Genomic DNA, 25,222 nt, shown 5'->3' with positions numbered 1-25,222 from the left:
ACTAAACTCAAATGTTTTCTTTCATGATTCAGATAGCGCATGCAATTTTAAGCAACTTTATAATTTACTCCTATTATCTATTTGTCTTCGTTCTCTTGCTATCTTTATTTAAAAAGCAAGAATGTAAAGCTTAGGAGCCGGCCCATTTTAGGTTTAGCATCCTTGATATGTCTTGCTTATTGGTGGCTACATTTAGCAAACCAATAAGCAAGCATAACCCAGGTTCTCAACCAAAAATGGTCAGACTCCTATTCCTGCTTTTTAAAATAAAGATAGCAAGAGAACGAAGACAAATTGATAATAGGAGTAAATTAGAAAGTTGCTTAAAATTGCATGCGCTATCTGAATCGTGAAAGAAAAAATGTGGGTTTAGTGTCCCTTTAAGCATGATAACAAATGCATGGGAGCATTTTATCTTTGTAAACAGTTTTTAGAAGCCCCTTTCAACTGTTCTGCATTATAAGCACATTGTAACATTTAGAAAAAGATTTATTTTGTATGTAATATTTGGAATCTTTCCTTTGATATTATGTATGATAAAACCATTTTTTAACTAACATTTGCTTCTTGGCTTTGTGTTTACAGGCCATAGAGCACACTTTTCACAGAAGAAGTATGGTTGTTGCTGATTCAGTTTCCCACATTACACAGCACCTCCAGCATCAAGCTCTAAATGCCATTGCTGTTGCCAAGGTATTTCTTTCAGAAAGAGTTATTTTTAGAATATTTAATTTTTCCTTTTTTAGCAAGAATATATATATATATATATATATATATATATATATATATATATATATATATATATATATATATATATATATATATATATATATATATATATATATATATATATATATATATATATATATATATATATATATATATATATATATATATATACATCATCATCATCATAGGAAATGTAGTTCTGAAACATCTGGTGTGCCAAGGTTTGCCGTCACTGGTATAGGGTGTGGACATAGCCCCTTATTTTAAAAGGAATTTTTATTGGAAATTATTTCTTCATTTTGGAGTTTGAGAAACGGCATGTTAGAATGCTCATAACAAGATATTCATTAAAAAAATATATAGTTTATGAGAATAAATGTAGACTCCAAACAGAATATAAATTTTGCATTATTTATAGATTAGATTTCCCCAATCAGAATATCGTTAGACTTGGTGCAAAAATAACACAATTTGTCTCTGCATACAGAAAAGAGTGATTTCTGATAAGAAATACAGTGAGCAACGCTTAGATGTTCTTTCTGCACTTGTATTGGCTGAGAACACCCTCAACGGTCCAAGCACAAGACAGAGAAGACTTATTGTTGCATTAGCATTAAGTGTGGGAACACAAATGGTAGGTGCAATTATAATATATATATTTCTTAATACTAGAGAAAAGCATTGTTTTTTATGTACAGAAAATGTATTTTGTTTCTTGCTCTTGTAGATAATTTTAATTTGTATTTGAAAAAACTTTTTTTTTTTTAAGGTCTTTTTATTGTAAATAGGGATTTCAGGATCTTTATAATTGCCTAAAAAATGTTGACCAGTTTATTGCTTTTGGAAAAGTTTTCTAAAAAATTTCCGTAATAGTTAAATTCAATCAGAAAACACTTCTGGTATGTTTTTATGCATTGAAATGGACTGAAATTTAAATCTAGGAGAAATAGTTAGTCGTATAAACATATTTTCTCCTACATTGGTGTGTCCGGTCCACGGCTTCATCCTTACTTGTGGGATATTCTCTTCCCCTACAGGAAATGGCAAAGAGAGCACACAGCAAGAGCTATCCATATAGTCCCCCCTCTGGCTCCACCCCCCAGTCATTCTCTTTGCCTGCTCTGAACAAGTAGCATCTCCACGGGGATGGTAAAGAGTATGTGGTGTTAGTTGTAGTTTTATTTCTTCTATCAAGAGTTTGTTATTTTAAAATAGTGCCGGTTTGTACTATTTACTCTACAACAGAAAGTGATGAAGAGTTCTGTTAAAAGAGTATGATTTTAGCACCAGTAACTAAAATCCATTGCTGTTACCACACAGGACTGTTGAAACCAGAGAACTTCAGTTGGGGGTAACAGTTTGCAGACTTATCTGCTTCAGGTATGACCAGTCTATTTTCTAACAACACATAGTAATGGTAGAAGACTGTCATTTTCCCTTATGGGATCGGTAAGCCATTTTCTTAGACTCATAACAGAATGAAGGCTTATAAATGGGCTCTATACTGGTTGACACTATTGTGGGCTAAATCTATTGATTTATATATTATTTATATGACTTTTGGAGTGTTTTGTGACTTTGAAACACCTTTGGGAACGTTTTTATTACGCCTGGCAGTTGTTTAGACACCTAATCTAGTCAGGAAGGCCCCTTCACTCTGGTATGCAGAGGGAGGAGGCCTCATTTTCGCGCCTCAATTGCGCAGTTACTTTTGGAAGCAGTGCATGCAGCTTCATGTGAGAGGGTCCTGTGGCCATAAAAACGATTTCAAGAAGGCTTATTTATGTGGTGAATAACCCCCCAAGGAAGGTAAAAGCTGCAGCAAAGGCTGTGGCAGGGACTGTAGTGGGTTTAAACTGGTAAATTGAACATTTAGCTCCGGTTTGCTCATTTAAGGGGTTAGAGACTTGAAATTTGGTGTGCAATACTTTTATTAAGCATTAAGACACTAGGGTGCAAATTTTGTAAAGATCGGATATTTCCTTCATAGTTTTTCGAACATTCAGAAATAAAGTGTGCTCTTTTTATTATTTAAAGAGACAGTAACGGTTTTGTTTAAAAACGGTTTTATTGCATTGATAGCCTGCCAAAGTCTGTCTAACATGTCTATACCTTCAGATAGCATATGTTCTGTGTGTATGGAGGCCAAGGTGGTTCCCCCTTTAAATGTATGTTCAAATTGTGCCATGGCGTCGAAACAAAGTAAGGACAGTACTGTTACATTTAATAAGGTTGCCCAAGATGATTCTTCAAATGAAGGTAGTGGGGATAGTTCATCATCCTCTCCTTCTGTGTCAACACCAGTTTTGCCGGCGACACCTAGTACATCTAGCGCGCCAATGCTTGTTACTATGCAGCAATTAACTGCTGTAATGGATAATTCTATAGCAAATCTTTTATCCAAACTGCCAGCATTTCCCAGAAAGCGTGATTGCTCAGTTTTAAATACAGAGGATGAGCAAGTGGGCGCTGACGATAATTTATCTGTTATACCCTCACACCAGTCTGAATTGGCAGTGAGGGAGGGTCTGTCTGAGGGAGAAATTTCTGATTCAGGAAAAGTTTCTCAGCAGGCAGAACCTGATATTGTGGCATTTAAATTTAAGTTAGCACATCTCCGCGCCCTGCTTAAGGAGGTGCTAACTACTCTTGATGATTGTCACTCTTTGGTGATTCCAGAGAGATTGTGCAAAATGGACAAATTCCTAGAGGTCCCTGTGCACGCTGATGCCTTTCCGATACCCAAGAGGGTGGCGGACATAGTGACCAAGGAGTGGGAGAAGCCAGGTATACCTTTTGTCCCACCTCCTATATTTAAGAAAATGTTCCCCATTGTCGACCCCAGAAGGGACGCATGGCAAACAGTCCCTAAGGTTGAGGGGGCAGTTTCTACGTTGGCCAAGCGCACAACTATTCCCATTGAGGACAGTTGTGCTTTCAAAGATCCTATGGATAAAAAATTGGAAGGATTGCTTAAAAAGATATTTGTTCAGCAAGGTTTCCTTCTCCAGCCAATTTCGTGCATTATTCCTGTCGGCTGCGTCTTTTTGGTTCGAGGAACTAGAAAATTCGCTCCATAAGGAGACTCCATATGAGGAAGTCATGGACAGAATTCACGCACTAAAGTTGGCTAATTCCTTTATTTTAGATGCCGCTTTTCAATTGGCTAAATTAGCGGCGAAAAATTCAGGTTTTGTATAGTGGCGCGCAGAGCGCTTTGGCTAAAATCTTGGTCGGCGGATGTGTCGTCCAAGACAAAACTGCTTAATATTCCTTTCAAGGGTAAGACCCTTTTTGGGCCAGAATTGAAGGAGATTATTTCAGACATCACTGGGGGAAAGGGCCATGCCCTCCCACAGGATAGGCCTTTCAAGGCTAAGAACAAATCTAATTTTCGTTCCTTTCGCAATTTCAGGAACGGACCGTCTCCTAACTCTGCAGCCTCTAGACAAGAGGGTAACGCTTCCCAGCCTAAACCAGCATGGAAACCGATGCAAGGCTGGAACAAGGGTAAACAGGCCTGCTGCTACCAAGACAGCATGAAGGGGTAGCCCCCGATCCGGGACCGGATCTAGTAGGGGGCAGACTTTCTCTCTTTGCTCAGGCTTGGGCAAGAGATGTTCCGGATCCCTGGGCACTAGAAATAGTCTCTCAGGGGTATCTTCTAGAGTTCAAGGAACTTCCTCCAAGGGGAAGGTTCCACATGTCTCGCTTATCTTCAGACCAGATAAAGAGACAGGCATTCTTACATTGCGTAGGAGACCTATTAAAGATGGGAGTGATACACCCAGTTCCAACAGCGGAACAAGGTCTGGGGTTTTACTCAAACCTGTTCGTAGTTCCCAAAAAAGAGGAACTTTCAGGCCGATTCTGGATTTAAAAATTCTAAACAAATTCCTCAGAGTTCCATCATTCAAAATGGAAACCATTCGAACGATTTTACCAACAATCCAGGAGAGGTCAATACATGACTACCGTGGACTTAAAGGATGCGTACCTACATATTCCTATCCACAAAGATCATCATCAGTTCCTAAGGTTCGCCTTTCTGGACAAACATTACCAGTTCATGGCTCTTCCGTTCGGTTTAGCCACTGCTCCCAGAATTTTCACAAAGGTGCTAGGGTCCCTACTAGCGGTTCTAAGACCGAGGGGCATTGCAATGGCACCTTACTTAGACGACATCCTAATCCAAGCGTCATCCCTTTCCAGATCAAGGGCTCATACAGACATTGTATTAGCTTTTCTCAGGTCTCACGGGTGGAAGGTGAACGTAGAAAAGAGTTCCCTGTCCCCGTCTACAAGGGTTCCCTTTCTATGAACAATAATAGATTCTGTAGAAATGAAGATTTTTCTGACAGAGGTCAGAAAATTAAAACTTCTAAACGCTTGTCAAGTTCTTCAATCTATTCCTCAGCCTTCTATAGCTCAGTGCATGGAGGTAATAGGACTAATGGTTGCAGCAATGGACGTGGTTCCTTTTGCTCAAATTCATCTAAGACCATTGCAACTGTGCATGCTCAAACAGTGGAATGGGGATTATGCAGACTTGTCTCCCCAGATTCAAGTAGACCAGGTAACCAGAGACTCACTCCGCTGGTGGTTGACTCAGGATCACCTGTCTCAGGGAATGAGTTTCCGCAGACCAGAGTGGGTCATCGTCACGACCGACGCCATTCTCTTAGGCTGGGGCGCGGTCTGGGACTCCCTGAAAGCTCAGGGTCTATGGTCTCGGGAAGAGTCCCTTCTCCCGATAAACATTTTGGAACTGAGAGCGATATTCAATGCGCTCCTGGCCTGGCCTCACCTAGCGAAGGCCAGATTCATAAGATTTCAGTCGGACAACATGATTACTGTAGCGTACATCAATCATCAGGGGGGAACAAAGAGTTCCTTGGCGATGACAGAGGTATCCAAGATCATCAAATGCGGGGAAGATCACTCCTGCCACCTATCTGCAATCCACATCCCAGGGGTAGACAACTGGGAGGAGGATTATTTGAGTCGTCAGAACTTCAAAGTTACTCGATACGGGTCCAGATCCAGGGAACCCAGGGCGACACTGGTGGATGCATTAGTGGCGCCTTGGTCGTTCAATCTAGCTTATGTGTTTCCACCGTTCCCTCTCCTTCCCAGGCTGGTAGCTAGGATCAAACAGGAGAAGGCCTCGGTGATCCTAATAGCTCCTGCGTGGCCACTCAGGACTTGGTATGCAGACCTGGTGTATATGTCATTGGCTCCACCATGGAAGCTACCTTTGAGACAGGATCTTCTAGTACAAGGTCCATTCGAACATCCAAATCTAGTCTCTCTGCAACTGACTGCTTGGAAATTGAATGCTTGATTCTATCTAAGCGTAGGTTTTCAGATTCAGTTATAGATACTCTGGTTCAAGCCAGAAAGCCTGTGACTAGGAAGATTTACCATAAGATATGGCACAAATATATCCGTTGGTGCGAATCCAAGGGTTTTTCTTGGAGTAAAATCAAAATCCCTGAGATTCTTTCCTTTCTCCAAGAGGGTTTGGAGAAAGGTCTGTCAGCTAGTTCTCTAAAGGGACAGATATCTGCTCTGTCTGTCTTGTTGCACAAACGTCTGGCAGCCGTGCCAGATGTACAAGCGTTTGTACAGGCGTTAGTCAGAATCAAGCCTGTTTACAGACCTATGACTCCTCCATGGAGTCTAAACTTAGTTCTTTCAGTTCTTCAAGGGGTTCCGTTTGAACCTTTGCATTCCATAGATATTAAGTTACTATCTTGGAAAGTTCTGTTTTTAGTTGCTATTTCTTCTGCTAGAAGAGTTTCTGAATTATCTGCTTTGCAGTGTACTTCTCCCTATCTGGTATTTCATGCAGATAAGGTAGTTTTACGTACCAAACCTGGTTTTCTTCCAAAAGTAGTTTCCAACAGGAATATTAACCAGGAAATAGTTGTTCCTTCCCTATGTCTGAATCCAGTTTCAAAGAAGGAACGTTTGTTACACAACCTAGATGTGGTCCGTGCTTTAAAATTCTATTTAGAAGCAACAAAGGATTTCAGACAAACATCTTTGTTTGTCGTTTATTCTGGTAAGAGGAGAGGGCAGAAAGCTACTGCTACCTCTCTTTCTATTTGGCTGAAAAGCATCAACCGATTGTCTTATGAGACTGCCGGACGGCAGCCTCCTGAGCGAATTACAGCTCACTCTACTAGAGCTGTGGCTTCCACATGGGCCTTCAAGAACGAGGCTTCTGTTGATCAGATCTGTAAGGCAGGGACTTGGTCTTCTCTGCATACTTTTGCCAAATTTTATAAATTCGATACTTATGCTTCTTCGGAAGCTGTTTTGGGGAGAAAGGTTTTGCAAGCCGTGGTGCCTTCCGTTTAGGTAACCTGACTTGCTCCCTCCCTTCATCCGTGTCCTTAAGCTTTGGTATTGGTTCCCACAAGTAAGGATGAAGCCGTGGACCGGACACACCAATGTAGGAGAAAACAGAATTTATGTTTACCTGATAAATTTCTTTCTCCTATGGTGTGTCCGGTCCACGGCCCGCCCTGGCTTTTTAGTCAGGTTTGAATTTTTTTTTATTCCATACACTACAGTCACCACGGCACCCTATAGTTTCTCCTTTTTCTCCTAAACGTCGGTCGAATGACTGGGGGGCGGAGCCAGAGCGGGGACTATATGGACAGCTCTTGCTGTGTGCTCTCTTTGCCATTTCCTGTAGGGGAAGAGAATATCCCACAACTAAGGATGAAGCCGTGGACCGGACACACCGTAGGAGAAAGAAATTTATCAGGTAAACATAAATTCTGTTTTCTTCTACTAGATACGACGAGTCCACGGATTCATCCTTACTTGTGGGATATTATCCTCTTGCTAACAGGAAGTGGCAAAGAGCACCACAGCAGAGCTGTATATATAGGTCCTCCCTTCTCTCCACCCCCAGTCATTCTCTTTGCCTATACTAAGTAATAGGAAGAGGTAAAGTGAAAGAGGTGATAATATGATAGTTTTTATTTTCTTCAAGCAAGACTTTCTTTCATGTAATTAACAAGAGTCCATGAGCTAGTGACGTATGGGATATACATTCCTACCAGGAGGGGCAAAGTTTCCCAAACCTCAAAATGCCTACAAATACACCCCTCACCACACCCACAAATCAGTTTTACAAACTTTGCCTCCAAGGGAGGTGGTGAAGTAAGTTTGTGCTAGATTCTACGTTGATATGCGCTCCGCAGCAAGTTGGAGCCCGGTTTTCCTCTCAGCGTGCAGTGAATGTCAGAGGGATGTGAAGAGAGTATTGCCTATTGAATGCAGTGATCTCCTTCTACGGGGTCTATTTCATAAGGTTCTCTGTTATCGGTCGTAGAGATTCATCTCTTACCTCCCTTTTCAGATCGACGATATACTCTTATATTTACCATTACCTCTACTGATTCTCGTTTCAGTACTGGTTTGGCTTTCTACAAACATGTAGATGAGTGTCCTGGGGTAAGTAAGTCTTATTTTCTGTGACACTCTAAGCTATGGTTGGGCACTTTATTTATAAAGTTCTAAATATATGTATTCAAACATTTATTTGCCTTGACTCAGAATGTTCAACTTTCCTTATTTTCAGACAGTCAGTTTCATATTTGGGATTATGCATTGAATTATCATATTTTTCTTACCTCAAAAATTTGACTTTTTTCCCTGTGGGCTGTTAGGCTCGCGGGGGCTGAAAATGCTTCATTTTATTGCGTCATTCTTGGCGCGGACTTTTTTGGCGCAAAAATTCGTTTCCGTTTCCGGCGTCATACGTGTCGCCGGAAGTTGCGTCATTTTTTGACGTTATTTTGCGCCAAAAATGTCGGCGTTCCGGATGTGGCGTCATTTTTGGCGCCAAATAATGTGGGCGTCTTATTTGGCGCTAAAAAATATGGGCGTCGCTTTTGTCTCCACATTATTTCAGTCTCATTTTTCATTTGCTTCTGGTTGCTAGAAGCTTGATATTTGGCATTCTTTCCCATTCCTGAAACTGTCTTATAAGGAATTTGATCTATTTTGCTTTATATGTTGTTTTTTTTTTTTTCTTACATATTGCAAGATGTCTCACGTTGCATCTGAGCCAGAAGATACTACAGGAAAATCACTGCCTGCTGGATCTACCAAAGCTAAGTGTATCTGCTGTAAACTTTTGGTAGCTATTCCTCCAGCTGTTGTTTGTAATAATTGTCATGACAAACTTGTTAAAGCAGATAATATTTCCTTTAGTAATGTACCATTGCCTGTTGCAGTTCCCTCAACATCTAAGGTGCAGAATGTTCCTGATAACATAAGAGATTTTGTTTCTGAATCCATAAAGAAGGCTTTGTCTGTTATTTCTCCTTCTAGTAAACGTAAAAAGTCTTTTAAATCTTCTCTCTCTACAGATGAATTTTTAAATGAACACCATCATTCTGATTCTTTGGACTCTTCTGGTTCAGAGGATTCTATCTCAGAGATTGATGCTGATAAATCTTCATATTTATTTAAGATGGAATTTATTCGCTCTTTACTTAAAGAAGTACTAATTGCTTTAGAAATAGAGGATTCTAGTCCTCTTGATACTAATTCTATACGTTTGGATAAGGTTTTTAAAGCTCCTGCGGTTATTCCAGAAGTTTTTCCTGTTCCTAATGCTATTTCTGCAGTTATTTCCAAAGAATGGGATAAATTGGGTAATTCATTTACTCCTTCTAAACGTTTTAAGCAATTATATCCTGTTCCGCCTGACAGGTTAGAATTTTGGGACAAAATCCCTAAAGTTGATGGGGCTATTTCTACCCTTGCTAAACGTACTACCATTCCTACGTCAGATGGTACCTCGTTTAAGGATCCTTTAGATAGAAAAATTGAATCTTTTCTAAGAAAAGCTTATCTGTGTTCAGGTAATCTTCTTAGACCTGCTATATCATTGGCTGATGTTGCTGCAGCTTCAACTTTTTGGTTGGAAACTCTAGCGCAACAAGTAACAAATCGTGATTCTCATGATATTATTATTCTTCTCCAGCATGCTAATAATTTTATCTGTGATGCCATTTTTGATATTATTAGAGTTGATGTTAGGTTTATGTCTCTGGCTATCTTAGCCAGAAGAGCTTTATGGCTTAAGACTTGGAATGCTGATATGGCTTCTAAATCAACTCTACTTTCCATTTCTTTCCAGGGAAACAAATTATTTGGTTCTCAGTTGGATTCTATTATTTCAACTGTTACTGGTGGGAAAGGAACTTTTTTACCACAGGATAAAAAATCTAAAGGTAAAAACAGGGCTAACAATCGTTTTCGTTCCTTTCGTTTCAACAAAGAACAAAAGCCTGATCCTTCGTCCTCAGGAGCAGTTTCAGTTTGGAAACCATCTCCAGTCTGGAATAAATCCAAGCCTGCTAGAAAGGCAAAGCCTGCTTCTAAGTTCACATGAAGGTACGGCCCTCATTCCAGTTCGGCTGGTAGGGGGCAGGTTACGTTTTTTCAAAGAAATTTGGATCAATTCTGTTCACAATCTTTGGATTCAGAACATTGTTTCAGAAGGGTACAGAATTGGTTTCAAGATGAGACCTCCTGCAAAGAGATTTTTTCTTTCCCGTGTCCCAGTAAATCCAGTGAAAGCTCAAGCATTTCTGAATTGTGTTTCAGATCTAGAGTTGGCTGGAGTAATTATGCCAGTTCCAGTTCCGGGACAGGGGATGGGGTTTTATTCAAATCTCTTCATTGTACCAAAGAAGGAGAATTCCTTCAGACCAGTTCTGGATCTAAAATTATTGAATCGTTATGTAAGGATACCAACGTTCAAGATGGTAACTGTAAGGACTATATTGCCTTTTGTTCAGCAAGGGAATTATATGTCCACAATAGATTTACAGGATGCATATCTGCATATTCCGATTCATCCAGATCATTATCAGTTCCTGAGATTCTCTTTTCTAGACAAGCATTACCAATTTGTGGCTCTACCGTTTGGCCTTGCTACAGCTCCAAGAATTTTCACAAAGATTCTCGGTGCCCTTCTGTCTGTAATCAGAGAACAGGGTATTGTGGTATTTCCTTATTTGGACGATATCTTGGTACTTGCTCAGTCTTTACATTTAGCAGAATCTCATACGAATCGACTTGTGTTGTTTCTTCAAGATCATGGTTGGAGGATCAATTTACCAAAAAGTTCTTTGATTCCTCAAACAAGGGTAACCTTTCTGGGTTTCCAGATAGATTCAGTGTCCATGACTCTGTCTTTAACAGACAAGAGACGTCTAAAATTGATTACAGCTTGTCGAAACCTTCAGTCTCAATCATTCCCTTCGGTAGCCTTATGCATGGAAATTCTAGGTCTTATGACTGCTGCATCGGACGCGATCCCCTTTGCTCGTTTTCACATGCGACCTCTTCAGCTCTGTATGCTGAACCAATGGTGCAGGGATTACACGAAGATATATCAATTAATATCTTTAAAACCGATTGTTCGACACTCTCTAACGTGGTGGACAAATCACCATCGTTTAATTCAGGGGGCTTCTTTTGTTCTTCCGACCTGGACTGTAATTTCAACAGATGCAAGTCTCACAGGTTGGGGAGCTGTGTGGGGATCTCTGACGGCACAAGGAGTTTGGGAATCTCAGGAGGTGAGATTACCGATCAATATTTTGGAACTCCGTGCAATTTTCAGAGCTCTTCAGTTTTGGCCTCTTCTGAAGAGAGAATCGTTCATTTGTTTTCAGACAGACAATGTCACAACTGTGGCATACATCAATCATCAAGGAGGGACTCACAGTCCTCTGGCTATGAAAGAAGTATCTCGAATTTTGGTTTGGGCGGAATCCAGCTCCTGTCTAATCTCTGCGGTTCATATCCCAGGTGTAGACAATTGGGAAGCGGATTATCTCAGTCGCCAAACGTTGCATCCGGGCGAATGGTCTCTTCACACAGAGGTATTTCTTCAGATTGTTCAAATGTGGGGGCTCCCAGAGATAGATCTGATGGCCTCTCATCTAAACAAGAAACTTCCCAGGTATCTGTCCAGATCCCGGGATCCTCAGGCGGAGGCAGTGGATGCATTATCACTTCCTTGGAAGTATCATCCTGCCTATATCTTTCCGCCTCTAGTTCTTCTTCCAAGAGTAATCTCCAAGATTCTGAGGGAATGCTCGTTTGTTCTGCTAATAGCTCCGGCATGGCCTCACAGGTTTTGGTATGCGGATCTTGTCCGGATGGCATCTTGCCAACCATGGACTCTTCCGTTAAGACCAGACCTTCTGTCGCAAGGTCCTTTTTTCCATCCGGATCTGAAATCCTTAAATTTAAAGGTATGGAGATTGAACGCTTGATTCTTGGTCAAAGAGGTTTCTCTGACTCCGTGATTAATACTATGTTACAGGCTCGTAAATCTGTATCTCGAGAGATATATTATAGAGTCTGGAAGACTTATATTTCTTGGTGTCTTTCTCATCATTTTTCTTGGCATTCTTTTAGAATACCGAGAATTTTACGGTTTCTTCAGGATGGTTTTGATAAGGGTTTGTCCGCAAGTTCTTTGAAAGGACAAATCTCCGCTCTTTCTGTTCTTTTTCACAGAAAGATTGCTATACTTCCTGATATTCATTGTTTTGTACAAGCTTTGGTTCGTATAAAACCTGTCATTAAGTCAATTTCTCCTCCTTGGAGTTTGAATTTGGTTCTGGGAGCTCTTCAAGCTCCTCCGTTTGAACCTATGCATTCATTGGACATTAAATTACTTTCTTGGAAAGTTTTGTTCCTTTTGGCCATCTCTTCTGCTAGAAGAGTTTCTGAATTATCTGCTCTTTCTTGTGAGTCTCCTTTTCTGATTTTTCATCAGGATAAGGCGGTGTTGCGAACTTCTTTTGAATTTTTACCTAAGGTTGTGAATTCCAACAACATTAGTAGAGAAATTGTGGTTCCTTCATTATGTCCTAATCCTAAGAATTCTAAGGAGAAATCGTTGCATTCTTTGGATGTTGTTAGAGCTTTGAAATATTATGTTGAAGCTACGAAATCTTTCTGTAAGACTTCTAGTCTATTTGTTGTCTTTTCCGGTTCTAGGAAAGGCCAGAAAGCTTCTGCCATTTCTTTGGCATCTTGGTTGAAATCTTTAATTCATCTTGCCTATGTTGAGTCGGGTAAAATTCCGCCTCAGAGAATTACAGCTCATTCTACTAGGTCAGTATCTACTTCCTGGGCGTTTAGGAATGAAGCTTCGGTTGACCAGATCTGCAAAGCAGCAACTTGGTCCTCTTTGCATACTTTTACTAAATTCTACCATTTTGATGTATTTTCTTCTTCTGAAGCAGTTTTTGGTAGAAAAGTTCTTCAGGCAGCGATTTCAGTTTGAATCTTCTGCTTATGTTTTTCGTTAAACTTTATTTTGGGTGTGGATTATTTTCAGCAGGAATTGGCTGTCTTTATTTTATCCCTCCCTCTCTAGTGACTCTTGTGTGGAAAGATCCACATCTTGGGTAGTCATTATCCCATACGTCACTAGCTCATGGACTCTTGTTAATTACATGAAAGAAAACATAATTTATGTAAGAACTTACCTGATAAATTCATTTCTTTCATATTAACAAGAGTCCATGAGGCCCACCCTTTTTTGTGGTGGTTATGATTTTTTTGTATAAAGCACAATTATTCCAATTCCTTATTTTATATGCTTCGCACTTTTTTTCTTATCACCCCACTTCTTGGCTATTCGTTAAACTGATTTGTGGGTGTGGTGAGGGGTGTATTTGTAGGCATTTTGAGGTTTGGGAAACTTTGCCCCTCCTGGTAGGAATGTATATCCCATACGTCACTAGCTCATGGACTCTTGTTAATATGAAAGAAATGAATTTATCAGGTAAGTTCTTACATAAATTATGTTTTTTTTTTATTTTAATTGGTAGCGGTGAGTGCTATTTTTTTCCCAGGCAGCAGATGGATGAAGATTTCTGCCTGGAGACTGATGATCTTAGCAGTTGTCACTAAGATCCAGAGAAGTTCCCACAGAATGGCTGAGGAGTACTGGAGAAGCTTCAGTGTGATGAACGTTTTTCATGCTACAAGCACTGAGGTATGTTCAGTCATTTTTTTCTGGAGAGACTGTATTATTTCAGAACTGGCTGACATTGTTCCCATAAGGGAAGGGGTAAGCAGTAATCAAACATGTGATAGAAGGGGTATTACTGGGACCTGTATGTTATGGGCTGAAAATTGGTTGACACTGGTAACTATGTTTTTGAGACAAAACGGTTTTATGTTTAGAGGGCAACATAACGTTTTTATGAGCAAACGTTTTTTATATTTGATGGCACTGGAGGGTTTCACATGGCTTACAAATTAGATTGGGTATATGACAAACCCACATGGCTAGGTTCTAGACCGCTTTACAGCGGTTTTTACTAGTCAGAGAGACATCGATATAGATGGGTGGGGTCTAATTTCGCGCCTCAGATGCGCAGTTGAAATTCCTATGCAAGCAGCAAGCTCCAGCTCCGGTGGGCCTAAACTCAAGATTTAGCCTAAACGAAGGGATAGAGTGACTTAACAGACCCCTGAGGGCAGGTAGGTGCCACAGCAGAGCTGTGGCGAGGTGCAGGGGGTTACTATCTTAATTTCATAACGTTTTTTAATAACGTTTTTTTCCATTAAGGATTAAGCATTTCTTACTTGTGGTGCAATCTTAGCTGGCAAGATAAGAAACATATATACTAAAATTGTGATAATTATAACATTTTAGAGCAGTTTTGGAAACATTGTACGCTTTTTTACTCTTAAAGGCGCAGTACCGTTTTTCAGATTGTTGTTTTTTTCACTAAATAAAGTGTTTTCAAGACTGTGGTTATTACTAGTCTGTTTCAACATGTCTGACATTGAGGAAAGTCAATGTTCTATGTGTTTAGAAGCCATTGTTGAACCCCCACTTAAAATGTGTCCCTCATGTACTGAAAGGGTCTTACATTGCAAAGAACATATTTTAGGTGATAAAAGTATGTCTCAGGATGATTCTCAGTCTGAAGAGAATCAAGTTATGCCATCCAGTTCTCCCCAAGTGTCACAACCTTTAACGCCCGCTCAGGCGACGCCTAGTACTTCTAGTGCGTCTAATTCTTTTACCCTGCAAGATATGGCTGCAGTTATGTCTACTACCCTTACAGAGGTATTGTCTAAACTGCCAGGTTTACAGGGTAAGCGCAGCAGGTCAGGGGTTAGAGTAAATACTGAGCCCTCTGATGCTTTATTGGCCATCTCCGATGTACCCTCACAGTGTTCTGATTTGGGGGTGGGGGATTTGCTGTCTGAGAGAGAGCTTTCAGACTCGGGTAAGATGTTCCCTCAAACAGACTCAGATGTGACTGCTTTTAAGTTTAAGCTTGAACACCTCCGCTTGTTACTCAGGGAGGTTTTAGCGACTCTGGATTATTGTGACCCTATTGTAATCCCACCTGAGAAATTGTGTAAAATGGATAAATATCTAGAGGTCCCTGCTTACACTAATGTTTTTCCAGTCCCTAGGAGGACATTATTACTAAGGAATGGAATAGACCAGGCATTCCGTTCTCTCCCGCTCCTACTTTTAAGAAAAACAGAATTTATGTTTACCTGATAAATTACTTTCTCCAACGGTGTGTCCGGTCCACGGCGTCATCCTTACTTGTGGGATATTCTCTTCCCCAACAGGAAATGGCAAAGAGCCCAGCAAAGCTGGTCACATGATCCCTCCTAGGCTCCGCCTTCCCCAGTCATTCGACCGACGTAAAGGAGGAATATTTGCATAGGAGAAACCATATGATACCGTGGTGACTGTAGTTAAAGAAAATAAATTATCAGACCTGATTAAAAAACCAGGGCGGGCCGTGGACCGGACACACCGTTGGAGAAAGTAATTTATCAGGTAAACATAAATTCTGTTTTCTCCAACATAGGTGTGTCCGGTCCACGGCGTCATCCTTACTTGTGGGAACCAATACCAAAGCTTTAGGACACGGATGAAGGGAGGGAGCAAATCAGGTCACCTAGATGGAAGGCACCACGGCTTGCAAAACCTTTCTCCCAAAAATAGCCTCAGAAGAAGCAAAAGTATCAAACTTGTAAAATTTAGTAAAAGTGTGCAGTGAAGACCAAGTCGCTGCCTTACATATCTGATCAACAGAAGCCTCGTTCTTGAAGGCCCATGTGGAAGCCACAGCCCTAGTGGAATGAGCTGTGATTCTTTCAGGAGGCTGCCGTCCGGCAGTCTCATAAGCCAATCTGATGATGCTTTTAATCCAAAAAGAGAGAGAGGTAGAAGTTGCTTTTTGACCTCTCCTTTTACCAGAATAAACAACAAACAAGGAAGATGTTTGTCTAAAATCCTTTGTAGCATCTAAATAGAATTTTAGAGCACGAACAACATCCAAATTGTGCAACAAACGTTCCTTCTTTGAAACTGGATTCGGACACAAAGAAGGCACGACTATCTCCTGGTTAATGTTTTTGTTAGAAACAACTTTCGGAAGAAAACCAGGTTTAGTACGTAAAACCACCTTATCTGCATGGAACACCAGATAAGGAGGAGAACACTGCAGAGCAGATAATTCTGAAACTCTTCTAGCAGAAGAAATTGCAACCAAAAACAAAACTTTCCAAGATAATAACTTAATATCAACGGAATGTAAGGGTTCAAACGGAACCCCCTGAAGAACTGAAAGAACTAAATTGAGACTCCAAGGAGGAGTCAAAGGTTTGTAAACAGGCTTGATTCTAACCAGAGCCTGAACAAAGGCTTGAACATCTGGCACAGCTGCCAGCTTTTTGTGAAGTAACACAGACAAGGCAGAAATCTGTCCCTTCATGGAACTTGCAGATAATCCTTTCTCCAAACCTTCTTGAAGAAAGGATAGAATCTTAGGAATTTTTACCTTGTCCCAAGGGAATCCTTTAGATTCACACCAACAGATATATTTTTTCCATATTTTGTGGTAAATTTTTCTAGTTACAGGCTTTCTGGCCTGAACAAGAGTATCAATGACAGCATCTGAGAACCCTCGCTTTGATAAGATCAAGCGTTCAATCTCCAAGCAGTCAGTTGGAGTGAGACCAGATTCGGATGTTCGAACGGACCTTGAACAAGAAGGTCTCGTCTCAAAGGTAGCTTCCATGGTGGAGCCGATGACATATTCACCAGGTCTGCATACCAAGTCCTGCGTGGCCACGCAGGAGCTATCAAGATCACCGATGCCCTCTCCTGATTGATCCTGGCTACCAGCCTGGGGATGAGAGGAAACGGCGGGAATACATAAGCTAGTTTGAAGGTCCAAGGTGCTACTAGTGCATCTACTAGAGTCGCCTTGGGATCCCTGGATCTGGACCCGTAGCAAGGAACCTTGAAGTTCTGACGAGAGGCCATCAGATCCATGTCTGGAATGCCCCACAATTGAGTAATTTGGGCAAAGATTTCCGGATGGAGTTCCCACTCCCCCGGATGAAATGTCTGACGACTCAGAAAATCCGCTTCCCAATTTTCCACTCCTGGGATGTGGATTGCAGACAAGTGGCAGGAGTGAGTCTCCGCCCATTGAATGATTTTGGTCACTTCTTCCATCGCCAGGGAACTCCTTGTTCCCCCCTGATGGTTGATGTACGCAACAGTCGTCATGTTGTCTGATTGAAACCGTATGAACTTGGCCTTTGCTAGCTGAGGCCAAGCCTTGAGAGCATTGAATATCGCTCTCAGTTCCAGAATATTTATCGGGAGAAGAGATTCTTCCCGAGACCAAAGACCCTGAGCTTTCAGGGGTCCCCAGACCGCGCCCCAGCCCACCAGACTGGCGTCGGTCGTGACAATGACCCACTCTGGTCTGCGGAAGCTCATCCCCTGTGACAGGTTGTCCAGGGACAGCCACCAACGGAGTGAATCTCTGGTCCTCTGATCTACTTGTATCGTCGGAGACAAGTCTGTATAGTCCCCATTCCACTGACTGAGCATGCACAGTTGTAATGGTCTTAGATGAATTCGCGCAAACGGAACTATGTCCATTGCCGCTACCATCAAACCTATTACTTCCATGCACTGCGCTATGGAAGGAAGAGGAACAGAATGAAGTATTTGACAAGAGTTTAGAAGTTTTGATTTTCTGGCCTCTGTCAGAAAAATCCTCATTTCTAAGGAGTCTATTATTGTTCCCAAGAAGGGAACCCTTGTTGACGGAGATAGAGAACTTTTTTCTACGTTCACTTTCCACCCGTGAGATCTGAGAAAGGCCAGGACAATGTCCGTGTGAGCCTTTGCTTGAGGAAGGGACGACGCTTGAATCAGAATGTCGTCCAAGTAAGGTACTACTGCAATGCCCCTTGGTCTTAGCACCGCTAGAAGGGACCCTAGTACCTTTGTGAAAATCCTTGGAGCAGTGGCTAATCCGAACGGAAGTGCCACAAACTGGTAATGCTTGTCCAGGAATGCGAACCTTAGGAACCGATGATGTTCCTTGTGGATAGGAATATGTAGATACGCATCCTTTAAATCCACCGTGGTCATGAATTGACCTTCCTGGATGGAAGGAAGAATTGTTCGAATGGTTTCCATTTTGAACGATGGAACCTTGAGAAACTTGTTTAGGATCTTGAGATCTAAGATTGGTCTGAATGTTCCCTCTTTTTTGGGAACTACGAACAGATTGGAGTAGAACCCCATCCCTTGTTCTCCTAAAGGAACAGGATGAATCACTCCCATTTTTAACAGGTCTTCTACACAATGTAAGAATGCCTGTCTTTTCATGTGGTCTGAAGACAATTGAGACCTGTGGAACCTCCCCCTTGGGGGAGGCCCCTTGAATTCCAGAAGATAACCTTGGGAGACTATTTCTAGTGCCCAAGGATCCAGAACATCTCTTGCCCAAGCCTGAGCGAAGAGAGAGAGTCTGCCCCCCACCAGATCCGGTCCCGGATCGGGGGCCAACATTTCATGCTGTCTTGGTAGCAGTGGCAGGCTTCTTGGCCTGCTTTCCCTTGTTCCAGCCTTGCATTGGTCTCCAGGCTGGCTTGGCTTGAGAAGTATTACCCTCTTGCTTAGAGGACGTAGCACTTGGGGCTGGTCCGTTTCTACGAAAGGGACGAAAATTAGGTTTATTTTTGGCCTTGAAAGACCTATCCTGAGGAAGGGCGTGGCCCTTACCCCCAGTGATATCAGAGATAATCTCTTTCAAGTCAGGGCCAAACAGCGTTTTCCCCTTGAAAGGAATGTTAAGCAATTTGTTCTTGGAAGACGCATCCGCTGACCAAGATTTCAACCAAAGCGCTCTGCGCGCCACAATAGCAAACCCAGAATTTTTCGCCGCTAACCTAGCCAATTGCAAAGTGGCGTCTAGGGTGAAAGAATTAGCCAATTTGAGAGCACGGATTCTGTCCATAATCTCCTCATAAGGAGGAGAATCACTATCGATCGCCTTTTCTAGCTCATCGAACCAGAAACACGCGGCTGTAGTGACAGGGACAATGCATGAAATTGGTTGTAGAAGGTAACCTTGCTGAACAAACATCTTTTTAAGCAAACCTTCTAATTTTTTATCCATAGGATCTTTGAAAGCACAACTATCTTCTATGGGTATAGTGGTGCGTTTGTTTAAAGTAGAAACCGCCCCCTCGACCTTGGGGACTGTCTGCCATAAGTCCTTTCTGGGGTCGACCATGGGAAACAATTTTTTAAATATGGGGGGAGGGACGAAAGGTATACCGGGCCTTTCCCATTCTTTATTTACAATGTCCGCCACCCGCTTGGGTATAGGAAAAGCTTCTGGGGGCCCCGGGACCTCTAGGAACTTGTCCATTTTACATAGTTTCTCTGGGATGATCAAATTCTCACAATCATCCAGAGTGGATAACACCTCCTTAAGCAGAGCGCGGAGATGTTCCAACTTAAATTTAAATGTAATCACATCGGGTTCAGCTTGTTGAGAAATTTTCCCTGAATCTGAAATTTCTCCCTCAGACAAAACCTCCCTGGCCCCCTCAGACTGGTGTAGGGGCATATCAGAACCATTATCCTCAGCGTCCTCATGCTCTTCAGTATCTAAAACAGAGCAGTCGCGCTTACGCTGATAAGTGGGCATTTTGGCTAAAATGTTTTTGATAGAATTATCCATTACAGCCGTTAATTGTTGCATAGTAAGGAGTATTGGCGCGCTAGATGTACTAGGGGCCTCCTGAGCGGGCAAGACTGGTGTAGACGAAGGAGGGAATGATGCAGTACCATGCTTACTCCCCTCACTTGAGGAATCATCTTGGGCATCATTTTCAGTGTCACATAAATCACATCTATTTAAATGAGAAGGAACCTTGGCTTCCCCACATTCAGAACACAGTCTATCTGGTAGTTCAGACATGTTAAACAGGCATAAACTTGATAACAAAGTACAAAAAACGTTTTAAAATAAAACCGTTACTGTCACTTTAAATTTTAAACTGAACACACTTTATTACTGCAATTGCGAAAAGTATGAAGGAATTGTTCAAAATTCACCAAAATTTCACCACAGTGTCTTAAAGCCTTAAAAGTATTGCACACCAAATTTGGAAGCTTTAACCCTTAAAATAACGGAACCGGAGCCGTTTTTATCTTTAACCCCTTTACAGTCCCTGGTATCTGCTTTGCTGAGACCCAACCAAGCCCAAAGGGGAATACGATACCAAATGACGCCTTCAGAAAGTCTTTTTTATGTATCAGAGCTCCTCACACATGCGACTGCATGTCATGCTTCTCAAAAACAAGTGCGCAATACCGGCGCGAAAATGAGGCTCTGCCTATGATTAGGGAAAGCCCCTAGAGAATAAGGTGTCTAAAACAGTGCCTGCCGATATTATTTTACAAAAATACCCATATTAAATGATTTCTCAAGGCTAAATATGTTATATATGAATCGATTTAGCCCAGAAAATGTCTACAGTCTTAACAAGCCCTTGTGAAGCCCTTATTTACTCTGTAATAAAAATGGCTTACCGGATCCCATAGGGAAAATGACAGCTTCCAGCATTACATCGTCTTGTTAGAATGTGTCATACCTCAAGCAGCAAAAGTCTGCTCACTGTTCCCCCAACTGAAGTTAATTCCTCTCAACAGTCCTGTGTGGAACAGCCATCGATTTTAGTAACGGTTGCTAAAATCATTTTCCTCTTACAAACAGAAATCTTCATCTCTTTTCTGTTTCAGAGTAAATAGTACATACCAGCACTATTTTAAAATAACAAACTCTTGATTGAATAATAAAAACTACAGTTAAACACTAAAAAACCTTAAGCCATCTCCGTGGAGATGTTGCCTGTACAACGGCAAAGAGAATGACTGGGGAAGGCGGAGCCTAGGAGGGATCATGTGACCAGCTTTGCTGGGCTCTTTGCCATTTCCTGTTGGGGAAGAGAATATCCCACAAGTAAGGATGACGCCGTGGACCGGACACACCTATGTTGGAGAAATGTTTCCCATATTTGACACCATTCGGAATTCCTGGCAGACGGTCCCTAAGGTGGAGGGAGCTATTTCTACCCTGGCTAAGCGTACAACTATACCTATTGAGGACAGTTGTGCTTTTTAAAGATCCTATGGATAAAAAATTAGAGGGTCTTTTAAAGAAGTTGTTTTCTTCTACAACCTATAGCGTGCATCGTTCCAGTAACTACTGCAGCAGCTTTTTGGTTTGAGGCTCTAGAGGAGTCTCTTAAGGTTGAGACCCCATTAGATGATATTTTGTATAGAATTAAGGCTCTCAAGCTAGCTAATTCTTTTATTACCAATGCCGCTTTTCAAATGGCTAAATTAGCGGCAAAGAATGCAGGCTTTGCCATTTTAGCGCGTAGAGCGTTATGGCTTAAGTCTTGGTCTGCTGATGTCATCAAAATCTAAACTTTTAGCGATTCCTTTTAAAGGTAAAACCCTATTTGGGCCTGAACTAAAGGAGATCATTTCCGACATTACTGGAGGTAAAGGTCATGCCCTTCCTCAGGACAAGACGGTTAAAATGAGGGTCAAACCAACTAATTTTCGTTTCTTTCGAAACTTTAAAGGTGGACCCTCTACTTCCTCCTCCGCCACAAAGCAGGAGGGGGATTTTGCACAATCCAAGTCAGTCTGGAGACCTAACCAGACCTGGAATAAAGGTAAACAGGCCAAGAAGCTAGCTGCTGCTACCAAGACAGCATGAAGGGGCAGCCCCCGATCCGGGACCGGATCTAGTAGGGGGCAGACTTTCTCTCTTCGCTCAGGCTTGGGCAAGGGACGTTCAGGATCCCTGGGCATTAGAAATCGTGACCCAGGGGGGTATCGACTGGAATTCAAAAATTTTCTCCCAAGAGGGAGATTTCATCTTTCTCGTTTGTCTGTAGACCAGACAAAAAGAGCGGCGTTCTTACGCTGTGTAGAAGACCTATATACCATGGATGTAATCTGCCCAGTTCCAAAACTAGAACAGGGGCAGGGATTTTACTCAAATCTGTTCGTGGTTCCCAAAAAAGAGGGAACCTTCAGACCGATTTTAGATCTCGAATGCCTAAACAAATTTCTCAGAGTCCCATCGTTCAAGATGGAGACCATTCGAACTATTTTACCAATGATCCAGTAGGGTCAATATATGACCACCGTGGACTTAAAGGATGCATACCTTCACATTCCTATCTACAAAGATCATTACCAGTTTCTCAGGTTCGCCTTTCTGGACAAACACTACCAGTTTGTAGCCCTCCCCTTCGGGTTGGCCACAGCTCCCAGAATCTTCACAAAGGTGCTAGGGTCCCTTCTGGCGGTTCTAAGGCCGCGGGGCATAGCAGTGGCGCCCTATCTGGACGATATTTTGATTCAGGCGTCAACTAGACAAATCTCACACGGACATCGTGTTGGCTTTTCTAAGAACTCATGGGTGGAAGGTGAATATACAAAAGAGTTCACTATTTCCACCGACAAGAGTTCCATTCCTAGGAACTCTGATAGATTCGGTAGATATGAAAATATTTCTGACGGAGGTCAGAAAGTCAAAGATCTTAACTACTTGCTGAACACTTCGGTCCATTCCTCGGCCATCAGTGGTGCAGTGTATGGAGATCATTGGATTAATGGTAGCGGCAATTGACATCGTTCCGTTTGCTCGCTTACGTCTCAGAACACTGCAGCTGTGCATGCTCAGACAGTGGAATGGGGATTATGCAGATTTATCTCCTCAGATAAATCTGGATCTAGAGACCAGAGACTCTCTTCTTTGGTGTTTGTCACAGGATCATCTGTCCCAGGGAATGTGCTTCCGCAGACCAGCATGGGTCATAGTGACGACGGACGCCAGCCTCTTGGGCTGGGGAGCAGTCTGGAATTCCCTGAAGGCTCAGGGTGTTTGGACTCAGGAGGAGCCCCTACTACCTATCAATATTCTGGAACTGAGAGCAATATTCAACGCGCTTCAAGCGTTGGCTCTGGCCAAATTCATAAGATTCCAGTCGGACAATATCACGACTGTAGCATATATCAATCATCAATGGGGAAAAAAGAGTTCTCTAGCGATGATAGAAGTTTCCAAGATAATTCGATGGGCAGAGACTCACTCTTGCCATCTATCAGCAATCTATATGCCAGGAGTAGAGAACTGGGAAGTGGATTTTGTAAGTCGTCAGACTTTTCATCCGGGGGAGTGGGAGCTCCATCTGGAGGTGTTTGCGGCATTGATTCGTCAATGGGGCACACCGGAATTGGATCTGATGGCATCTTGTCAGAATACCAAACTTCCTTGTTACGGGTCCAGATCAAGGGATCCCCAAGCAGTACTGATAGATGCTCTAGCAGTATCTTGGTCGTTCAGCCTGGCTTATGTGTTTCCTCCATTTCCTTTCCTGCCTTGTCTGATTGCCAGAATCAAACAGGAGAGGGCTTCGGTAATCTTGATAGCGCCTGCGTGGCCACGCAGGACTTGGTATGCAGATCTAGTGGAAATGTCATCTCTGCGACTGTGGAAACTGCCACTGAGACAGAACCTTCTCATTCAAGGTCCGTTCCAACATCCAAATCTAAATTCTCTGCAGCTGACTGCCTGGAGATTGAACGCTTAATTTTATCTAAGTGGGGTTTCTCTGAGTCGGTCATTGATACCTTGATTCTGGCTCGGAATCCTGTCACTAGGAAAATTTACCATAAGATATGGCGGAAATATCTTTATTGGTGCGAATCCAAGGGCTACTCATGGAGTAGGGTTAGGATTCCTAGGATTTTGTCCTTTCTCCAAGAAGGATTGGAGAAGGGATTATCGGCTAGTTCCTTAAAGGGACAGATTACTGCTTTGTCAATTTTACTGCAGAAGCGTCTGGCGGATGTCCCAGACGTTCAGGCTTTAGTCAGAATCATTCCTGTGTTTAAACCTATTGCTCCGCCATGGAGTCTGAATTTAGTTTTAAATGTTCTTCAAGGGGTTTCCGTTTGAACCCATGCATTCCATAGATATTAAACTTTTATCTTGGAATGTTTTGTTTTTAGTTGTGATCTCTTCTGCTCGAATAGTTTCTGAGCTATCTGCGTTACAATGCGACTCGCCTTATCTTATATTCCATTCTGATAAGGTGGTTTTGCGCACTAAACCTGGGTTCCTTCCTATGGTTTTTTCAAATAAGAATATTAATCGGGGAAATTGTTTTTCCTTCTCTATGTCCTAATCCTTCTTCTAAGAAGGAGCGTCTGTTGCATAACTTGGACGTGGTTCGTGCCTTGAAGTTTTACTTACTAGCGACCAAGGATTTTCCTCAAACATCTTCTTTATTTGTTGTTTATTCTGGGAAGCGTAGGGGTCAAAAAGCTACGGCTACTTCTCTTTCTTTTTGGCTGAAAAGCATCATCCGTTTGGCATACGAGACTGCTGGACAGCAGCCTCCTGAAAAGATTACAGCTCATTCTACTAGAGCGGTGGCTTCCACATGGGCTTTTAAAAACGATGCTTCTGTTGAACAGATTTGTAAGGCTACGACTTGGTCCTCCCTTTATACTTTTTTCCAAATTTTACAAAATTTTATACTTTTGCTTCTTCTGAGGCTATTTTTGGGAGAAAAGTTCTTCAAGCAGTGGTGCCTTCTGTTTAGGTATCTGTCTTGTCCCTCCCGTTCATCCGTGTCCTGTAGCTTTGGTATTGTATCCCACAAGTAAGGATGAATCCGTGGACTCGTCGTATCTAGTAGAAGAAAAGGAAATTTATGCTTGCCTGATAAATTGATTTCTTCTACGATACGACGAGTCCACGGCCCTCCCTGTCATTTTAGACGGATTATATTTTTGTTTTCAAAACTTCAGTCACCTCTGCACCTTTTAGCTTTTCTTTTCTCTTCCTATACCTTCGGTCTTATGAATGGGGGTGGAGAGAAGGGAGGAGCTATATATACCGCTCTGCTGTGGTGCTCTTTGCCACTTCCTGTTAGCAGGAGGATAATATCCCACAAGTAAGGATGAATCCGTGGACTCGTCGTATCGTAGAAGAAATCAATTTATCAGGTAAGCATAAATTTCCTTTTCTGCCGA

General features: G+C 42.0%; 1 protein-coding gene across 1 annotated transcript in view; it reads left to right on the top strand.

Annotated features, from left to right (window-relative positions):
• WASHC4 (WASH complex subunit 4) overlaps positions 1-25,222 on the top strand; it is a 293,185-nt gene that overhangs the window by 70,882 nt on the left and 197,081 nt on the right. Inside the window, exons 11-12 of the mRNA XM_053716956.1 lie at positions 586-693; positions 1,217-1,363. Coding sequence (XP_053572931.1) covers positions 586-693; positions 1,217-1,363 — 255 coding nt within the window. The remainder of the gene's footprint in view (positions 1-585; positions 694-1,216; positions 1,364-25,222) is intronic.

Source organism: Bombina bombina, chromosome 6 (genome assembly GCF_027579735.1).
Source record: "Bombina bombina isolate aBomBom1 chromosome 6, aBomBom1.pri, whole genome shotgun sequence".
NCBI lineage: Eukaryota > Metazoa > Chordata > Amphibia > Anura > Bombinatoridae > Bombina > Bombina bombina.
This window is presented reverse-complemented; position numbering and strand designations above follow the sequence as displayed.